A 22524-nucleotide genomic window follows, 5' to 3' on the forward strand; every position below is an offset into this window, starting at 1 on the left:
TTATATATGAAATGGTTTCAAGTTCTCAGCAAAAAGCTTATTTTTCTTTAATCATGTTGCCACTTTTATTCTTTATAGTTAGAGCTTAAAAAATATGTATCACTTATACTCATTCTTCCCAAATTATGTTGCCATTTTATTTCTTTATATCTAGACCTTAAAGTATATTCTATTTCAATATATTCTATATCTACTTCCTACCATATTTATTTTGTATAAAATGGTTTCAAGTTCTCAGCACTTTTATTCTTTATAGCTACAGCTTAAAAAATATGTATCATTTAAATTCATTCTTCTCGAATTTTGATGCCATCCTTCTTTATATCCAGAGCATAAAGTACAGCTTTTGAATTCATTGGAATCATGGAATCATTTAAATTTTGTAATAATGTTATCACTTTCCTTCTTTATATCGAAAACTTTGAAGTTAATCGGAAACATTTTAGCAAAAACATATTTAGCTAACATATTTAGCTATTTAGTATCCATCATTTAGATTAAAAACATCTTATGCTTTAAAAGGGACTCAAAGAGGTTCCATAAATGAAACAATCAGTATCCATTGTTAAGCTGCTGCAACTCACTGAACTTAAATGATCTAACTAAACTGTCAAATAAATTATCTGCTATATTAATTTAAACTAACTTAAACGAGGTTCCATAAATGAAATAATCAGGCTCCAGTGTTGAGCAGTTGCATCTCACTGAACTTAAATGATCTAACTTAACTGTCAAATAAACTATCTGCTATATTAATTTAGCCTAACTTAGCTTGGAAGCAGCTTCAAAATCTTCTTTCCAGTTATCTATATCTATGTACAATAGATCTATTAATAACTCAGTGATCTCTAGCCTTTATAATAATCCCGTGAAACTGTTATAAAAATGCTTTAACGTTCTATTTTTGATTGCTATGCCTTTTTAAAATATTTATATAAATAAAAATTATTTCAAGTATTTGCCTTAACATTTTTTTTAATTATTTTTCCACAGTTCAGTAAAAATGTTCACATTTCTCAAGAAATATTTTCGGTGGCGTATGAGTGACATAAAAATAACGTGACAAATTAAACAAAATATATTAAAAAAAAAAATATTTAATGTAATAATGAAATAATTTTTATATCCTTAAGAATTTAAAAATTCTCTAAAACAGATTTAATAAGTTTCCCCCTCGTACGTAGCATGTTTGCTTTATAATAAACTTAATTTGTTCCATTCAATTTAATTTAAACATTATTTACATACCTGCAGGCGCTCCATTGTTACTATAACGCAACTTTCAACGCCAGTGCCGGAAATAAACAAGCTGAAGAGATTTTTTTTATATTTAATTTGGCTTCCTTAATGCGTAAAAATGTATATAATTTTTTTTTGTTTTTTATTAATCCAAGGTGTACCTTACCGGAATACTCCTCGTACTCCTCGTACAACAAAAAAGACAAACAAAACTCAGTATTAAGTTAGTAAGGAAGAAGTAAAAGAGATTTGCCAGCACTTTGACACAGTTACAAGCACTTCCTCTGCTCCTTTGTCGTCTTTAATAAGGGACCCCAACATTTGTTATGTGAAAATATTTTGGCGTAGGAGGAAAATTTTAATGTTTCTTACTGGAAATGGATAGCGATTATCGTTGCATTAAACTAATTTTTTAATAAAGTAGCAGAAGGAAAGTGAAAATTTAAAGATGAACACGTTAAATATATAAGTAATATTGACAAGAAATGCTTTGTATTTTAAAAATAGTATAATGTAGAGTTTCAAAATCGTTTGGATATAATACACTATTAAATAAAATTTAATATAATTATATAAAAAACTAAAATCAATAGCGAAAATATATATAAAATAGAAATAGTACTTGTATTCTATATTTGCAAATATTTATAATCTATCAAAACAATATAAGACTATATTATAATTTTGATTTTTTTATAATAACAGCAAAAAAGTGTTCCAAAGCATATGTTTCCCCTAGTCCTTCTTAATTTTTTATATATCAAAAGTAAAAGAGTTAGGTTTTTATATTCTAAGCTATCAATATGTCGTTTAATGATTTTAAATGGGAGTAAGATTTTACAGTTTATTGTTTTATTTTATTTTTACATAAAATAAAATAGTATAAATAATTTATTAACTTTTATTTTATTATTTTATTATATGTTATTATTTTTATGTCTAATAAAGAATTTAATATATATAATATAATACATTATATAATATAGATATATATAATTTATTTAAGGTATAAAATATATTTTTATATTTTACAGGTTATCTAAATTTTATAATTATATAAAATATGTAATTCTAATATAAATATATTATAATTATATATTAATTTATAATATATGCAAGCAAACATATTATTACATTTATGTTTAATCAATGATATCATTCCAATAGTTATCATGACTTCATCTCTAGCAAATTTGCGGCAATAAATCACTACGTTAATAAAGAGGTAAAGCGATAGATCCAACAGCTGTGACAAAAAATATGGAATACAGAAACAAAGAGGAGGTGGACACAAAGATTGAACCCAGACGTAGCGAAACGCTCAGATAGTAAAAATAAAAAAGTAAGTTATTATCTAACTCACTTTCTTTCTGGTTATAGATACTTCTTAAGAAGAACCTTTTTCGCATTGGAAAACCAAATAATCCAAAATGTACACATGAAGATACAGAAGAAGGCTATGTTGACAAGACAAAACGAAGACAACACACCAAGTGCGGATTCAACTGTTGGAAAACCAAAAGATCATTATTTGAAACAATAGTCGGTGAAATAAATGATGAAATCATCAGAATGAAGGGGATGCTATCTAAAGAAAACTAGACCGTCGTAGATCGAATCGTTGCGATCATACACACATGTATAAAATTATAATCTCAAAAATTAATAATTTTGAATCGAATAAACCTTACTAAGGTCTGGACACAGGGTAAGGAAAAAAGTTGTTAATGGATAAAAAGCAATAAATAATGGATAATAAACAATAAATAATGGTTAATAAAGGTAAAGTCTCTTGAATAATAAAGGAATAATCAAGGGACTTTATTGCTTTTTCACTGGCTTGAAAGAAATAGCGAAAACAAACTTATCGGATATCCTCAACTTCATCTGGAAAACCAAATGGTTTAACAAGGATCACAAAGGTAAGCAACTCGCCTCTCCCAGCAAAATGACTCCGAGTGGAAGTGCTAGCAACTGTCAGCACATGCCTTCCGAACCTAATATAACCTTAACTTGAAGTAAACCCGATAAAGTTTTTGGAGTAGAAACAGTCTGACACACGAAGAGGATTGTTTTAAGTCCGTTCAAATCAGGTAAATCCCTATTGTAACGACATAGTGACAATGCGTTAGGCATTTCTAAATCTGATCTTCTCAAAAAAAAATTATGATCTCATCCCTAGATATTACAATGAACAAAAATATCATTTCACTTTCATTTTTCTTATACTTTGTTAAAGAAATGTGAACAAAGCAGTTATAAAATTTTATATTTAAAGTCAATTATAACGAAAGCAGCCATGTTTCTTTATAGAAACTTTGATTTTAATACAGATGTGTCAGTTATTATTTATATTAAATAGAATAGATAATAACAATAATTATCAAATAAATAATGCTATCAAGCAATATAAAAAAATAACTTACCATAAATTTCTTTGACGACACTCAAGTCTACTTATATTTCCTGAAATTTAAATACAAAAATGATGAATTGTTTGAACATCTGGTATATTTTAGTTAATAATTTAATCTATTAGATACTTAACAACATAAATTTAACTTCTTACTTCTCACTTCATATTATGCAAAACAAAAAAAATTTATTCATATCAATTTTATTGCCAGGCCATATGCATTTTAGATATTTTGAACACGTATCCTTCGTTCACCTTCAGCAGTACGAGTTCGTACTTTATATGCATTGAACAACATTAATTAATATTCAATAAAATAAATGAATTTCAAAACGCAGTTAAAAGGAAGCAGTTAAATGCATGCACAGAAATTCATAAGGATATATTATGCACATAACATTTGCATGCAGTTGCCAGCATTTAATTATAGATTTCATAAAATTGCATGCTTTGAATGCGGCTGCAAAGAAAAAAAGGATAAGTATGTCGAATGCAATTGGAAATGATATGAAATTAATTAAAATTCAATGAATCCAATAAGCAAAACTTTACATTCGTTTATGTGTGATAATGTTTGCATTTCATGCATTTTAATAAGACAGCAAAGGATAAAGGAAATGTAAGTGGCACTTGCGAACGGATTGGGAATGTTTAAGAATAGGCTTAGAGTGGTTTTCGAGATAATGAAAGTTTGATTACAGAATTTAAAGAAATCAGAAATTAAAAGTCGAGTACGGCTTGGGATCAATTGGTTAAGGTGCGCTAATTCTGACCTACACATTTGGCAGGGCACGAGTTCGATTCCTGGTACTTGCAGTCTAAAAAATAATTATTTACGAATAATTAAATACAAGAATTATTTCCAAGACCACTGTTGATGGGTATTTGGCAATACTCGAAACAGCTGTATGGTCAGCCAAAAATTCAATTAATTAAAATAATATAAAATAAATTTTTGTTGTTGTAGTTCACTACTGTTCGGAAAAAAACCTCTTTGAGAAATAAGTTAGAAATTATGAAATTTAATAAATTATACAAATTTTTAACTTTAATATTTACTTATTAAATTATTGTCTCATTTAAGGACTCCGCAATCTGGGACATATGAATAAATTGAACAATTTTAGAGTTAGTGGCAATAATTTTTTTATATGTTATAATAAAAAAAAATTTAATGACTACACCCATCGTTAGTCTTAGATCTTAACTTTCAATTAATATTTGTATATAAGAAGATATATAAGATGTTTAACAAACAACTTTTTTTTTTTTTGAATAAAATTCAAAAATGAATATTTTTGTTTAATTTTTTGGCAAAAGAATTTAATTTGTATTATGCAAATATTATTTAATTAAATTAATTAATTATTTTTAATTAAAAAATAATATCTTGCACGCCTTTTTCCTTGATGTCGAAATATGCTCTTTTATAGCATTTTCCACACCTTTCTCGAGTGTAGTGATCTACATGTTGCATACTTCACGCTGGATACTAGTTTCGAGGTCGGTCAGAGTTCATGGCTTGCTCTTGTAAATGACCAATTTCAAATAACCCCACAAATAAAAGTCTGAAACTAATAAATCTGTTGAGACTTCAAATCTGGTGAGCATGGTGACCAGTCACAGTCGCCGTTTTTCGAAATGAACCGACCGGGGAACTGTTCTTCCATTTTATCGTTGGTTAACACACTTCAATGATTATGTCAATTGTAGTTTATATGGATTTAAAATAAAATCTTTTCGTAGAATGATATGCGTCGTTCTTAGAGAAGGATTTAAAGCCTCTAAGTGCCAGGTCTACCTTAGCACTGGCTCTTACACAGCTGATGTTGCATTTGTTACGGGCTGGGCGTAATATACCTGACTTTGATGGGTTACTAAGAATAACATAGGCAAAATGTACCTGACATTGGTAGATTACTAAGAGTACAATGGGCATAATGTATCTGGCTTTGGTAGATTGCTAACCATGAGCATAATCTACATGGCCTTGGTAGCTATTCTCACCACATCGAAAATGTTCAAATAAAGTATAGGGTTTTGAGAAATCCTTTTTCGGTATTATTAATATGAAACTCAACAATTTAAGCGATGGGAGTTCGCACGTACTGCTCCATGGTCTTCATATTAGCATCGACTGAAGTTTCATTTAAGCTTCATATGAAGAAGATGTAACAACTAATATTTAGGTTAGGGGGTCACCAAATGCTTCAGTTATTTGTTGAAACTCTATATAAAGATATCTTTAACTTGTGTTAATAGTTGATATAATCATTTAACCAAGCTTTATTGATAAATATTTTAAAAACTTTTTAATTAAATCAATCCATATATAGTCTATTTCATTAATTTCATTAATTTTATCAAATCATTCTTTTTATTACATTTTATCCAGTCAACACTCCATTAAGTGATGTGCTACATATCCTTAAATAGTTAGTTGTGCTACAACCTCAGTTCAAAATACTGTTTTCCTCACCTCGTAAATTGTTTGTTATATACTCACCTATATTTTGAAAAATATTTTTGTATTTTTTGTTTTTGTTATATTTATGTTTTCTGTATTTGACAAAAAAAAAGAAGATTGAGGTAGCCTAGAGCTGAACGGATACATTTGTCAGCAAAGTTTCCTTATTTGTTATTAGAGTAGTTTTCCAAGCTTTTGTTGAATTCTCCAGTTTTGTGTACTTTCACTACTAGGGAAATATGCAACACGGTGCAGCTGGGGCCCTACGTTGTAGTGCTACCAAACGTAAGCCACTGTCGTTGTAACCATAGGCATTTCCTTTTGCATTCTTCTGCTTTTTGCAAGACTTAAAGGATGACAATATAAGGAAGTAAGGATATTTTTTTTATTTTTTTTTTATTTTTTACAAACAATTCACTAAAAGCCACAACAATTTCAAAGTGTGAGTAAATATTTTAGTTGTTATTCTCGTTAAAATTGTTGCCGTTGTGTCATTTCAAAGTTCTTTTAAGTACAGCGTTTGTCAACATGGAAGTGGATGCTTAATATTTACAAAATAAATATTAAAATATTAGTAAACCGTATTTTCAGGTAATTTAAGTATGATAAGAGTGAACCTGGTGAAACTTCAAATTTTCTTTAATTTTCAGTTTGCAACGTTTACATAGCATGAGGTATATATATTCATTAGTGGCTAACTAAGCAGAAACTCAACAGAAACTTGAAAAAAAACGAGAGTATCTTATATAACATTTGACACCAGATAAGTGACTAAAAGTAAGTAAGTAAATAAACTTCAGAGATTTGTAGTCTTAAAATCACAAATTATGGATACAGAATAAAAACAAGTCACTCATTGTCACTGAAAATCTTCTAAAATTGCACATTATGTTGAAATTTAATGACAAATGATGTATTTCCCACCAATTAAATGCTAAATGAAACCAACCCATTCTGGATGTTATAGGAGAAAGTGCTCGTCAACTTCCAGACATCGTTTTCTGCAAAAAGGTCGAGATAACAGGACAAGTACTGAATTCATAACACATTTTCCTTCTTTGGACCGAATAAAATCTGAAGGCTCGCATAAAGCATATAGGATGATTTCTCAGTAGTGTTAATTTCCGTGGTTGAACTAATGAGACTGTATTCAAATATAATTCAAATTATCTAAAACTCATAACCGTAATAGTAACACATTAGTGTAAAAGTACGTCTGTAATTCTACTTTTTTTTCGGGAACTACTTTCTTCATAGAACTTCAGTGGACAATGTTCGCATCTTCGATGGAAGGTCTTCAGTCCAACTACTGCCAAAAGTAAGCCGCTCATCGGACTAGCTGAAGGAAGCTACTAAACGTAGACAAGGATGACACTTGTCTGTAATGGGCAACGCAAATTATATGATTTATTTAAATTAGGTTTTTTAACATATCACATATTTATTTCAATTTTCAACTGCGTTACTCTTAAGACTAACTTATTATATAAAGAAATTTCATCTTACACAATGAGCCCAAAGGGAGGGAGAGAGTTGTATATAATTGGCATGTTATAAAATATGCGTCTCTACCCCGCATGTGCTTACTACCTAACACAGGAAGTGCAGAGTAGAGACAGGAATTGTTATAGTAACAATCTTAGTTTTATTGTATTTGATCTTAAAATACTTCTTTGTAAATAAAAGCATTCATTATATCATCAATCTCGAAATATTTAAATGCATTCCGACTGAACAATTTTACAGTATTTATAATCTGTTTCATGAAATTCTTATGGATTCATTGTGGACGCTGCCTTATCCAACTCATAATCTTTCAAATTTTTCAGTCTCGAGTGCTTGAAGTCTACTTTAGTAGTTGATTTTACATTCCCATGTACTTAGAGAGTAAATATCCTGCAAGTCACCACTGTCAAATTAATAAAATACATTAATGTAGTCTACGCTTCTTTATGACAAAGCTGGTGTCACTGTTTTTCTTCAGATTGCCCATAGCTGTGGATAGTATGTTGATCCTTTTTTCGAGTCAGCGCAACTGGGCACTTTTACTCTTTGATAGCTGGAGGTACTACAGGGTCACAACCATCTCATTGACTAATTTATGTATTCCCTATAAGCTTCATGATTATTTAGTGATTGATCTAAGATCTGCGTACCTCCCCGTGCGGAGAGTGATTACTCTAAGATTAGATAGTGGTAAGTAGGATAGTCTTTCAATTTTCGCATATAACTTCAGGGCTCTGTCCCTTATGTATTTTTTAATTGGGTCTATTCTAAGGCCTCTTAGCATGTCGTTTGTGCGGATGTACCAAGGCACTTTGAAGAGCCTTCGGAGAGCCTGACTTTGAGCAACATGTAGCTTTTGTATAGTAGAGTCGGCAACTTTGCTATATGCGACACACCCATAAAGGAATGCTAGTCTAATTATGTTTTCTGTATCAGTGAACATAATATTTAATTTCATAGTATTTCATAGTAGTTAGTTGTATCTAACTAGTTGGGAAACATACGGCAACACTATTTGCAGTGCTTTTTAACAAGATCTCTAGATATTTCCTTTTTAAAAGGAACCAACGTACATTGTGACCGAAACGTTTCCGGAAATTTTAAATAAAACGCAAAATTCTTAATCTTCATCAATATTTATTTTATCTCCTTCAAAATATGCTCCATTAGAAGCGATACACAAATGCCAACGTTTCTTCCAATCATCAAAACATTTTTTATAGGCGCTTTCCGGTATGGCTTTGAGTTCCCTCTGCGAATTCTGTTTTACGTCTTCTATGGATTCAAAACGCGTTCCTCTGAGTGGTAATTTGAGTTTGGGAAACAGGAAAAAGTCACACGGTGCAAGATCAGGTGAATACGGTGGCTCTGTTCGATGGTATTTATTGAATGTTGGGCCTTAAAATCGTTGATAATGTTGGCTCGGTGCGAGGGAGCATTATCGTCATGAAAAATCCATGAATTATCCTTCCACAATTGAGGCCGTGGTCTCACGACCGATGCCTAGCTCTCGTGCTATCTCTCTAACACTCACATGAGGATTTTGGAACACGATTTCCTTTGCCTTTTCAATGTTTTCGTCGGTGGTAGAGGTCGAAGGTCGTCCAGAACGCGGCATGTCTTCGACGGTCGTACGACCGTCCTGAAAGGCTTTGTACAACTCATAAACTTGAGTTTTCGATAAAACTGATTCCCCATAAGCCTTTTGTAGCATTCGCAACGATTCTGCACACGAAATTTCGTTCGAAACACAAAATTGGATGCAAACTCTTTGTTCAATATTTTTTTCCATTGTTTTTTTCGCAACGCACTACTGAGGTGAACTGGTTTCAACAGCTGCCGTAAACGAACTGTCTGACAGATCGCGCTCATTTTTGGCATAGTAATTAAGGAAAGTGCTGCCAAACTACATAAACTTAAAATATCGAAAAATATACAGCGCGCGAATTTTAAATGAGAATTTCCGAAAACTTTTCGGTCACAATGTATTTATTAGAGACTGGCATTGCAATAGCAACAATCTTAATTTTATTTGGTATAATCTTAAGATACTTTTACATATATGCAACCATTCATAACATTAAAAGCTTCACTTAACAGCAGTTAACATTACTGATTTTACTGTAAATAAAATATTAAATTAACCACAAATGTTGACCGAACACTTTCATTAAAAATTACAGAACACAACACAACATGTAAGCAAATGTAGCACAATATTTGCAATTAAAAAGTAAAAATTTAATAAAATTATGCACATTGTAAATAAATAATAAACACAACAAAAAAATAAAAAAAAAATAAAATAAAAATAATAATTTAATGCGGCAATGTGTCAACTATTCATGCAGATTTAAGCCGAAGAACACAATTCACGCATTAACATTTAAATCATTTAAAAAATTATATGTGTTTTCTCAACAGCTAAGTAAATGCACCAGCACAAATGTTAACTCAAATGTATAAATAAACTCATTCGCTCACTCATTCGGACGATTATTCACCGTCGATACTGCAGTACTCCGACGCACGCACACATGTTGAGCGATTTATTAATGTGCAATTATTATTTGCTTTTATGTTTACGATCAATTTAAGTGTAAACAGTTACGCCATGGCTTTGACTTTTATTACGAGTATTTATATTTGTAATTGTATTTGTGTTTGTGTTTGTCTCATTCATGCACATACACATACATATACACATATTTGCGAATGTTTTCAACTGCGGCTGTTGATTTGTACGTTGTCTGGTGCATTGCTGTTACTGCTGTTGTATTTGTTGTATTTGTTGTATTTGTTGGCTGTTAACTTGTCTATGCGTTGACGTTCATAGTGATGGCAGCATAGCAGTTGGCGTCGGTGTTGGTGTTGGTGTTGGTGTCGATGTCGGCATTACTGTTTATTGTCAAAGTTTTTTATTTGATGGTTTATTTTTTTAACAGATTTACGTAGTTACACTGGCACAGATATTTTTATGGCGGCAATAAAATCATATTTAAGCGCACTTAAATGGGAAATGTCGATCTGGCGTTGCCAATTCCATGCATTTTGTGCGCTCGTATGTGGCGCGCGTATATTCGCAATTAAACTTTTATTTTAATGCGTATTTCTCGTTTTATATATTTTTAAATGATTTATGTGCAATCCATACAAGTAAGTATCTTTGCATTGGATCAGTTGTCGTTTAAAGCCGCATGAAAATATGATTTTCTAGCGTTGAATATATTTGCTCATCAATTTTAATTAAAAATAAAAACAATAAATAGTGAATGAGTAATTAAGTATTTTTGTAAATAATCAAAAATACATAATGCTATTAAAACTTATACGTGACTTTTATTTACTTGTTACTGATATTTACATAAAATGAATAAAATTTGTTGACATAGAAAGGTAAATTTAATATATCAATACCCTACACACACACACACACATAGTAAATCTATATAACATGCGAAGGCACTACGCAAAATATTGGACGGGATTGACAGACTGGCCTCGGTGTATGGGTTATTCTTTTATGAGTCTAAAGGTATATAAGCTCGCCTCCTCCGATTATTTACATGAAATGAATAAAATTTGTTGACATAGAAAGGTAAATTTAATATTTCAATACCCTACACACACATAGTAAATCTATATAACATGCGAAGGCACTACGCAAAATATTGGACGGGATTGACAGACTGGCCTCGGTGTATGGGTCATTCTTTTATGAGTGTAAAGGTATATGAGCTCGCCTCCTCCGATTATTTACATGAAATGAATGAAATTTGTTGACATAGAGAGGTAAATTTTATATTTCAATACCCTACACACACACATAGTAAATCTATGTAACATGCGAAAGCATCACCCGAAATATTGGAAGGGATTATCAGAATGGTCTCGGTATATGGGTTATTTTTTTATGAGTGCAATGGTTTGTGTGCTGATGACTTTCGAAATGGTTATAATTTTTCTATATCGGGATATTTTTAAATATTTTTGCTCAGTAATACGAACCCATGAGCTTTTGAGAACTTGCATTTCAGCTCTCTTTTTTAATGGTTACATCTCAGACTTTGTAAATAAAAGAGAACAACAATTTATTGTCTTATAAAGATAATAAATATACCATTTTTTAAATAATATATATTACTAAAATTGACTATATTTTGTTACTAATAACCATTAATTTAAAAGAAAATTCTTTTTTAAATATATATCGAAGATTATCATAGTGGTTTTATATTTTTAATTCAAATTTACCATAAAATTTAATTTAAAAAGCTGAAACTTTCCCGATAGTACTATAAAAAATACTTTGAAGTTATCAAGTATTTAAAGACAGATTCTTTCAGGTAGAATGTACGAAAAGTACAGCCCTACTGCATAATTATTTACTGATTTAAGAGGACTTGTCCTGGTTGCAAGGGCACCACTTGGGTCTGACTGAAGCATCCCTTTTTAACAAAAAAAAACAAAAATATGAAATAATCTGCAACTCGAGAACTTTTTTTAGTATTATTAAAAGAGCTAAACAGATTCTCATCTAAAATCTCCACCATTGAATGCCATAGTAACCTAAATAAACTCCCAAAAAGAAATAGTGTTATTAGGACGCAATAGATCCAATCAAAACCATCATGTATAGAGGTCTTATAAATTCATTACTATGTTCAGCGCAGTATTAGGGGGTATTTCCACTACATGACAATATAATCTACAGATTCTGTCAGATTTATTCATAGTCATTACATGTGTTTGTAGCTTGGCATTGTCATGAGGAAGCACTATTCCTTTTATGTTGACTAGTTCTGATCCGTTTTCCTTAATTATTTCCTTTAAGCACTCCAATTGTGAGTCGAATTAACCGTTGCATCAGGCTGGAAACAACTCATAATACACATTTTATTTTAAATTTCACAGGGCAATCAACGTAAACTTGTTTACCGTCAATTCAGACATTTGAAGTCCTTGATAGAATGTCACCGGATTTTGATCATCTTTAGGATTTTGATTTCTTTACACTATATATACTCATATTTGACCCATTTTTCATTCCCTGTATGATTTGCTTTTACAAGTGCATTGCATTTTAGCTGCGTTTCACTATTGATAATGCAGTCAATTAAATTTCTGTGGTTTAGTTTATGTGATACCTGAATCTAGAGTATCTTTGCGTAGCTTACTATTTTTAATAAATTCAAAACTGTATTGTGGTTGCTGCTTAGTACATTCTCTATCACATTCCAACTGGGTTTTACCGACTTTTTTGTGAGTTGCCAACTATAGAGAGGTACATTTTGTGCATCCAAATTTACTGAAGGAAATTGATAAAACCACTGCTATAGTCAGAATTTACTACCAACAACCTGACCGTAAATCACACATATTTTTCAGTATATTTTTGCAATAGTTTCATCTTTTTGTAGTAAAAAAAAGATAATAAGAGATAGCATATTTCTTCAGATATTTCGCACATTTTCAAAAGTAATATATAACATTCTACAAGTGCGAAAACTACGCAACTGCTTTCATATGCAGTACTTATACCTTGAAATGTTACCCTTTAATATTATGTTCATTTATAATTATCGGGTTGGTATTATCAAATATTAGGTTACTAGCAGCATCTAGTGACAAAAAGCAATGCATAATTGTTATGTCCCCCAAAATATGCTTCTAAATTAATTAATCAAATTAAGTTATTGTCGCGCTCTAATATTACAGATCCTTTGTATTTATTCTATTCACTAAATTTTTTTTTTCTTATTGTTATATCTTTCTGAGTAAAATAGAAATTTTTCACTTAAACTAAACACTAATTATAGTTCATAAAACAATGGAATAACATCATTCTTCATAAAAAAAAATTCTTCCATTCAAATAAAATTCTCCAAAAATCCACACTGTAATTACATCTGAACAAAGTCGTTGGTGATTCATTCTAAATTTCCAAAAATACTGACCCATTCATGTATGTATACGTCCTGAAAATTGTATTTGATCACAGCTAATGACATTTAACCACTTTACACATTGCTCGGTCGGTATGACCACAATCAAATTCCAGCTAAGCATACAGGTGCGCTCATTTCGAACCATATTCATATGCTGCTTTTAGGCGCATACACAAATTTGTATTTTTACTGTTGAAAGCTAAATTGAAAGCAATTTGCATAAAAAATTGTCGGTGTATGTGTAAACCACCTGCATACGGCCGAGCGGAGCAGTGCGAACCATGTGTTTGCAGTCAAATAATATGGTTGGCTTTGGGTTAGTCGCTTTCATTTGGTTTATTTGAACAGAAATTGCTTCGGACTCACTCATAGGCTGCACCGCACAAAATTGCTTCACCAACACATAAACTGTTTGGCACACATACATCAATGCTGCTAATACTCGTATGAAATGGCTGACTGGCTACCGGGTAAGCAAGGCAACCCGGTGGCTTGAGTGAGTGAGTGAGTGTGAGTGTGAGTGGTTTTATGCTTTTATGAAAATGTAAACTCCATACGTCGTATTTAATCTTGAAATTACATTGTGTAAGCACCAATGTTAGGCTAAAAAGTTTTTAAGCACGATTACGGAGTAATGAAAAATTGAAAATAATTTAAAAGCGAGTTTAATTTTATTATTGAAACAAGAGTTTAGCTTTGAAATTTAGATGGATCCACCATGGAGCAAGGGATTTTCTAGGTACTTAATTATTATTTCTATTAGGCACCAAGTTACAATACATAGCTCAATTGATAATATATTTTCTGCGATGAAACTATGTAGATTAAAGGAATAACACCTGGAATATAAGAGAACGATCAGCAAAAGAAGCACTTGTAAGAAACCCCATTGGTTCCTGGTAAAGAAGTGGACCTAGAAAGAGGTAGCTTGATAATGCTGAATAAGATTTAATGAAACTACGCGTTAACTATAGTAAAAACTTGGCATAGGATCGAGTCAGATGGCAAAAATTGGTTGAGGAAGCACTGAGGTTTGTTATGCTAAGAAGAAAGACGAAAACATAGTGTTTATAAAATAAGAATATAGGCTCTACTATATCTCCTTCAACAAGGAATAACTTGTTGAAGAAAATAGCTTCAGCATTCAACAAAAGTAAATTAATAAAGGCGATTCTAATAAACTTTTATCTATTCTTAAAAAGATTCCAGTACCTCTTTACTATGAAGATTGTTCTTACACATATGTATTTGTTTGCGACTTATTGTTCATTTAAAATACAAAAAGTTTTTTATCAGATCTTCTTTTATTTCTTATTAATTGACAATTACCAAAAAAAAAAAATTGGAAACTATAAGAATATTAGTTTAAAAGTTTTTAATATTTTCAATATATATTTTTCTACTATCTTATTTTGTGAAATCAATCGGACTTCAACAAGACTCTCTTATAGTATTACTAATAAATAGAGTATTTAAGTATTCAAAGTACAATACAACGAGACTTTTTATAGATTCACCCAAACTAGGTGGTGAATTAGCCTCATTATTATGGCTGACAGTGAAAATTTTGAGTGTGACTACGAAGAAATTACTATCACGTTTCACAAGAAGAAAGGAAGACGGAAGGTTGAGGATGGAAAATCGAAACAGTCAACTACTAAACACTTAACTTCACAAGATCAGGAAGTAACGAAAAGTGATGAACATATAAAACTACGATGCATGCATCCAACAACAACAAATTTAAAGGAAAAAGAAGTTGCGCTTGATAAGTCATTGAGAAGAAAAAGTACGTTCAATGGTGAAGAACAGGAGATTGGTAAACCATTACTTGGAACAAAAAATAAACTACTACGTATATCAGAGGTGTACGAACATTTAGAGAATTTATCTGCAACTCTAAAGTGTGTAAAAGATATTAAGCAATCCAAGAACTTGGAATGTATGCCGATAGAGAAAGAAGAACAGTTAGAAGTAAAGAAAGAAGTAAGTCAAGAGAAAGTAGTTCAAACATCCAAGCAGACGCCAAAAGGAAATGTTTTACCTATTATAGGTGAAGTCAAAAAGAATCTAGCTAATTTAAATAAATCACAAGAGACAAATACAATTCAGGTGAGTTATATGTGTATATATAGTTACTGATTATTGTTCAAAATTTTTCTAAACAAAATTCAACTTTTTATTTTTTTCTATTAAAGGATAAAAATAAAATCAAAAATAACAAATTCCTTGATATTGTCAGTAATTTGAGAAATGAGTTTCTTCTATACCAAAGATGTTTAGGAACTAATATCAATACAAAAGAATCTGAACAACACTTTTGTAAGATTAATAAAGCAAAACAATGTATTCTATCCACAGTTGCAGAGAAATCAATTGAAAAGAATAAATGTAGAAAGTCGGACATATCTTCAGTTAATGTCAAGAAGCTCAATGTGGTTAACTCGAAAATATCTACAAATGTGAAGACTCAAAAATTTTGTAAGAAGTGCGGAAAAAATAGGAATATACCCATTAACCAAAACGTGACAACCACAACACCTAACCATAAAAAATATATGGAAAACTCCACACAAACTAAACAAACAGAAAGTAAGATTTTTGTTGGCCCATCATCCAAGTCTCAGAAAAACTGCATGGAAATTGCACACAAAGATGAAATAAAAAGAGATGAGGTCGAACAGAAAGCATATTATACTGACAACGATAGTAGCACACATACAGAGGAAGCAGAACTAGAAGAATATCATAATAACAGTCATAATAATTCACCAACTATGACAGATTCAGTAAAGTATTTAGTTGAAATTGGACTCGAAGAATATTTAAAACGACTAAGAAATGGACAACAAGTACCTAAAATCAATGAGACAATATCCACCACATCTCCTAATGACAATGATCATGATGTTAATATGGTTGACGACTTTAAAGTGAAGAAAGAACCCTGTTCAGTTAAAATAGATTGCCAAACACAAACATCTGTTTGCTCAATATTTCCAAAACTTGAAAGAAAAATTAAATCTAAAACTAATCACATATCACCCAAAGTGAGGTCACTCTTTGGCACTAGAGGAAAAACAACCGAAGGCTTGTCAATTCAAAAAAATAATAAAATGAACTCGTGTATGAAATTGATGGAATATTCTTCCTCAAGTGAAACGGAATCAGACTATTCCGTGCGAAGCATTGAATGGAGTATACCAGCTGAAGGCAGAACTAACCCCAGGTATGCAAGTGAAGCTACGAAAAAGAACACTCAGATGGAATTTAGCACTAAAGAGGTTCAAACAGCCCACTCTCATGCATGCATTTACTTAGATCTGGACGGAGAATGTGAGAGTTGTAAAAATGGTTGTCGTCCAATTTACAAAAAACATATACTTGCGATTATATATTATATGATAAGAGGTTATAATCCAAATGATGTAGCACTTATTATCAACGCAACGAAGCCTAAAATTTTTCACTTTAAAATGATTGCTATGAGTACCGGTGAGACGCTTAATTGTTTTTTTACTACATCTAACGGTTTGGAAAGGGCAAAAAATGAAGGAGTAATGAAATATTTTCTGGTATATTTCAAGCCGGAATAAAAATGTGATGATGGCTTCGAAGGAAAATTTCTAGGGCAAGTTAAGAACTAACAGAAATAATAATATACTGTAAAGACTGCCTAATAATTAAATATATTTTTTCTATTAAATATCTTATACATAAAATATATATGATTAATTATAGTGCAATTCAAATACAGCTAGTAAAATATATTAAAAATTTTCCTGTACTTTATAATCCTCTTTTTTTCTTCTCTGCTTGATAATGCGAGTTAGTCTCTAAAGCACTTTTACTCAATAGTGTCTGTGATCACTTAGATGAAACACTGTAACAAGTAGTCCATTGAAATACAGATAGAAATTAATAGTAATATAGTCTGATCGGCTGATTGGATCTGCAAGACTAAAACTCTGTCACCGTCATGGGCCGAATATCATTTCTGTGGCTAAAAGCCTATACAATCAGTGTAATGCCGGCATATCGTCCACTGCTGATTCTTACATTCAACATCTTAAGCAAGCACTGTGTACTATCACATCCATCTTTTGAGTATGTTAATTCCATCACTAATATCCCGTCCCACCGTACTTCAACATCTCAAGTAAGTACAGCACACTTTCACATCCGTCTGTGTGTAGAGTCCATCACAAGTATCTCGTCGGTTACTGCTCCTTCCATAAGAACAACACCTTCGCGCAGTGTTTACTTGTTTTAAAAATCACCAGCATCTCTTCAACTTATTTAATATTTCTGATAGTTTTCTGAGACTTCAAAGAAGTGTCCCTTTAAATCTAATTACTAAACAATAATTCTTTCTAACTTAAATCAAAATTAAACGAAAATACTTTTAACTATATATTTATTTAAAATTGAGTTTTTTCCAATATATTCAAGACTTATCCCATAAAAATGAATAATAGGGACAAGTGGCTTCCTAACATGACTTTATTAAATTTTATGAAGTAATCCTATTTGATGTAGACCGCAGCTAACAGAATTTTCATTTTTGAACTCTTAAATAATTTAGTAATAACAATGATTTTTGATGAAAGTTCACCAAACCCAGTGCATTTTGTGCATATAACAGCACAACAGGAAACCACATATGTTAACTTAACACTAATAAACTGGGCTACAAAGACTGACGAAGTGACAATAAATGTCAGATTTACACATAATCATACTTACACTCATTCATATATACACACGCATACACACACTCATTCATGACTAATACCCAAATGGATACAGTAGCAAAGCTAAGTCATATACATTTCTCCTTTTTCCCGGCAAAACTCTGTAACGTAACAATCGAGACATATGAGTACACATAAGGTTTTTGCCTTTCGGTATAAAATTTCAAGTTTTTGGTTATATGATTTTGACAGGACGCTTCATAGACGACATTCGTCCTTAGAAGGTTTAAACCAATTTGTGCAGAGAATGGCTTCTAATATTAAAACGACTTTTGACAATACACAGGAAATGACATTTAGTGCACAAACATTCAAGATTTAAGGCCAGTTTTAGAAAATTTCCTTTTCCAACAGAGCTACACCAGCAACTCTTCAGGACTCAGGACTCATTCGTCCTTATTGTTTTATTTCGTTTTGTTTTGTTTTGTTGAGTGATGGCGTTGATAGTCTGACTTTTGTGTTATATGTCAACTGCATACAGAGCAGGCATTCGACCCCAATGTAACAAAATTTTTAAAAGTAATAAATTAATATTTCAAATGTACCTAAAAATAATAAAATTTGATTTATATATTCTCTAATATAAAGGACTCAACTATAAGCTACAATAAAATATTTATTAATAAAAATAAGTAAATATTTATACATACATATTATTTATGTATAATATAAATATTTTTATTTAATTTCCTATACATCTTCCTATATAATAAATCAATCAAGAAATATAACAATAAGCGGCCATTTAGTTACTCTTTAAGACCTCGTTTTACTCTCTTTACTCTTTTTGACAAGGAATAAAGAAGATGTACTCCATGGAGGAATTTTACTGATTGACGAGAGAGAAATATTAAGCCCTAACGCAATTAAAACAGATCTATGTAAATACCTATACAATATGAAGATTACTTTCAGGCCCTCCAACATGTCTATGACAAGAAGACTTCTTATGAACTGTCAAAAAAGTGTTAGTAAAACTAAATATGTGGCTAAGTAATTGTATCTGGCTAAATATTAATCAATTCGGTTAAGTATTTGGAGATAGCCCAGCATTTGAGTAACTGGAAACAATATTGATTTTAAAATGTGGAAATTTAGTTTCCGAAATAAGAATTTCGTTAACTCAAAACTTTAGATAACAATATAGAGAAGTTTTTAATAGTTTAAATAGAGTGGAATAAAAGTAGACTTACCAACATTGCGTTATCAAATCTCAGAATGGTTAAAGGCTCCTCGGGGAGGTATGCAGATCTGAGGTCAATTATTGCTTAGTCTGATGAAGTGATAAACAATAATCCAGGCAAGGCGCAAAGAGGGGTTTTGAAGAAACCTCGCAGTTAATAGAGAGTAACAGTGCTTAGGTGCACTGGCTCAACTAGCCTCAACATAGTAATAGAAGTAGAAAATAAACAAGTTATTGACTCCCAGTAGAGCAGATGATTTGAGCCATGGTTTAGCTGTTGTGATCCTAACTAACGGTAACTGAATAGTAATTATTCCGAACTACGAAGAACAAAACCACAATGTCAGCTGTTGAGAATATCCTAACATTAGATGGGAATAAGATTCTAATAAATAATTGTGATTTCATAGCAATAATGCAAATCTTAACATACTTTATTCTAAAACTTTGTTTATGATAGACTCGGCAATTAAATATGAGACTTAGTTGAAATTCAAATTTTTTTAAAAAGTGATATTCCGCACTATCTATAATTTATTTATTTATTCCAAAGAACTTATTGTGATATAAACCTAAGAATTATTACGAGACTACTAACCGGTCGTTGTATACTGAATACTCACATAAAGTCAGAAATCTAATCCAACTCATACTGCAGATACTGTAGAGAAAAGAGAGAAATCTTATACCATATGCTGGGGGAGTGCTCCGTACTGATGCACAAGCGAAAGAAACACCTTGAAGATTATTTCATGGAACATAAGGATTCAAGACTAGAATCTCTCATTAAAAAAATCAGAAGTTGAAAACCGCTCTAATCCCGACCAAAGTGCACAATAGATCTATTAAATCGCAGTATACTATCCCTTTTCCATAATAAAATTGTATTGTAAATATTGTTATCGGCAGGAAAAAGTAATGAGCTAGGTATGTGGTATTCCTACAGCCTATAATATTTTGACAAACGATGAAATGGGAATAGAATATATATAATGTACTGACTCCTAATGGAAACGATGGCTCGTCGTTTGCACTTCTAAAAGACTCATAAAAGAGAAAAGACATTCCACTCTTCGAATGAAAGACAGAATGTAAGCCTTTCAATAAGTTCTAGCATTATTAGAATCTTGATGAATAATGATGATTTTAAAACAATATTGCAATATCTTAAACCTTTTATTTGATAATGTTGTTACTTTTTTCGATACTTTTCCGTATATATAATGTACTGAATACTGGCACTCAACTGATCTTTTGTGCTTTCCCACCCCTGCTATACAGAAGACATTCCACCCACAATGTTAATTTTTGAGGATGTCCTAATATCAGATAGGCATGGGATCTTGATTAATAGTTATGAGATAGTAACTTTTTCAATTTTATAACTTCATTAAGAACTCAAAAGAAAAATAGTTTAATCAGAAAACTGTTAAAATTAAATGAAGTGTTTAAAGTCAGCTTTTCTTATTTCATATTCACTTCATTTTCACTTAATTCTTTTCTAGTTTAGTAATTCCTTTGCCAAATATGCGGCTTATCAATTTCCATGCCATTAGAAATTTCCGCAATTACACCCAACATCACGTTTGCTCTCATTTGCAGTATATCAAACATCGCATTCGGAAATTATGTTGCCTCCAACATTTCCAAAAGTTATGGTTTATCAAATTGGCAAAATTTCAAGTGCAAAAGCATTGATCAAAAATGCATGCAAGGAAATAATTTTCGAAAAGAAAAAAGGATAACCATCAGAAACTGTAAAATAATTTTGCCAAACATTTTCACTTTTTGATATTTTCAAAAATTCCCAAATATTTTATTAAAAAAGAAAAAACTATTAAATGGAATAGAGAATTCGAATATATAAATAATAAAATGCGATATTTTCAAATGTCGCTGTTGAGTACAGAATTTTCACATCGCTTCCTCCCATCCAGACGCAAACTGAATATAGTGTGAAGTCCTGATATTGTCACATCGGAAATTGGCACGCAATGTTAATTGTGTTTATAAATTCAATTTTGTCATAATATTTTCTTCTTTTTTAAACGACTTTAATAACAAAATTATTAAAATATAATATTTAAACAGATAAAATACTAATAAAAAATCAATCCTGCCTGTCTGTTCATGCAAACACCGCAAATGGATGGAATATAAAAGATTTTAGAAGAAAATAAAAAACCATCGTATAGTGGAATAAGGTTGGGCTTAAGAGAGAATCTATATGTCGCAGACCATTTATAGATCAGTTGCTATAGGCTAGAGATCTTACTAAAAGAGATCTCGCTCGTAACATAGAGATAGAGAGAAGAAAAGAGATTTTTTTATATTTCTGATCGAATTCATGAGGTATCTGCACTATATCAACCAAATAATTTCCTTTATCCATTTTATACCAATTTAAAAGTTTGTTTCTGGTAGTTTTTTGAGGTTCCAGAAGATGCACTTTTTAAAAATTGTAACCGTAATCCCTACTTACGTTAGGTAACTACACACTAGGTAAAAACTTTGTAATTATTCTAGGTAACCACAGAGATCAGTTAGATATCCAAGTTCTGATGCATTTCAAAATATTAGGAAATGTTAGTAACAAAGAATGTAATATTATAATTTGGGATTAGTTTTATCTACGTGTACAAGTGGTTTCAACCTACTTACTGCTGTCCTTCTCTTCTAGTGGAGCATAGGTTTCATCTTACCACCCAGTTTTTAGTTTTCCAAAGAAATAAATATATATCATAAATTAACAGGTATCGATTGGTACTCCTACTCCCAGAGATAACAACTTATATAGTTATTAATAGTCATCTGCTACACAATTAACGTGGCAATTACTATGTCCAAGTATTCAAATATAACTGTGGTAATGTCTACAAAATTATCGATAATGGGTACGTTTTTTATAACTACCAATGGATATTTTTTCTAACCACCACTTTGAATATTTGAATATATTATATTATATATGTGTACATATTACATATATTATATTATATATATATATATAT

The 22524-nt window shown here is 31.0% G+C and overlaps 1 protein-coding gene across 1 annotated transcript; it reads left to right on the forward strand.

Annotated features, from left to right (window-relative positions):
• Window positions 1–14954: 14954 nt before the first annotated feature.
• Window positions 14955–17353, forward strand: LOC119678974. Its single transcript, XM_038091107.1, has 2 exons — window positions 14955–15688; window positions 15775–17353. The coding sequence occupies exons 1-2, from the start codon at window positions 15125–15127 to the stop codon at window positions 17170–17172; spliced, it is 1962 nt and encodes a 653-aa protein (XP_037947035.1). The 5' UTR covers window positions 14955–15124; the 3' UTR covers window positions 17173–17353.
• Window positions 17354–22524: the final 5171 nt, after the last annotated feature.

The sequence above is a fragment of the Teleopsis dalmanni genome, chromosome 2, assembly GCF_002237135.1.
Source record: "Teleopsis dalmanni isolate 2A chromosome 2, ASM223713v2, whole genome shotgun sequence".
In the NCBI taxonomy this organism is placed as follows: Eukaryota; Metazoa; Arthropoda; class Insecta; order Diptera; family Diopsidae; genus Teleopsis; species Teleopsis dalmanni.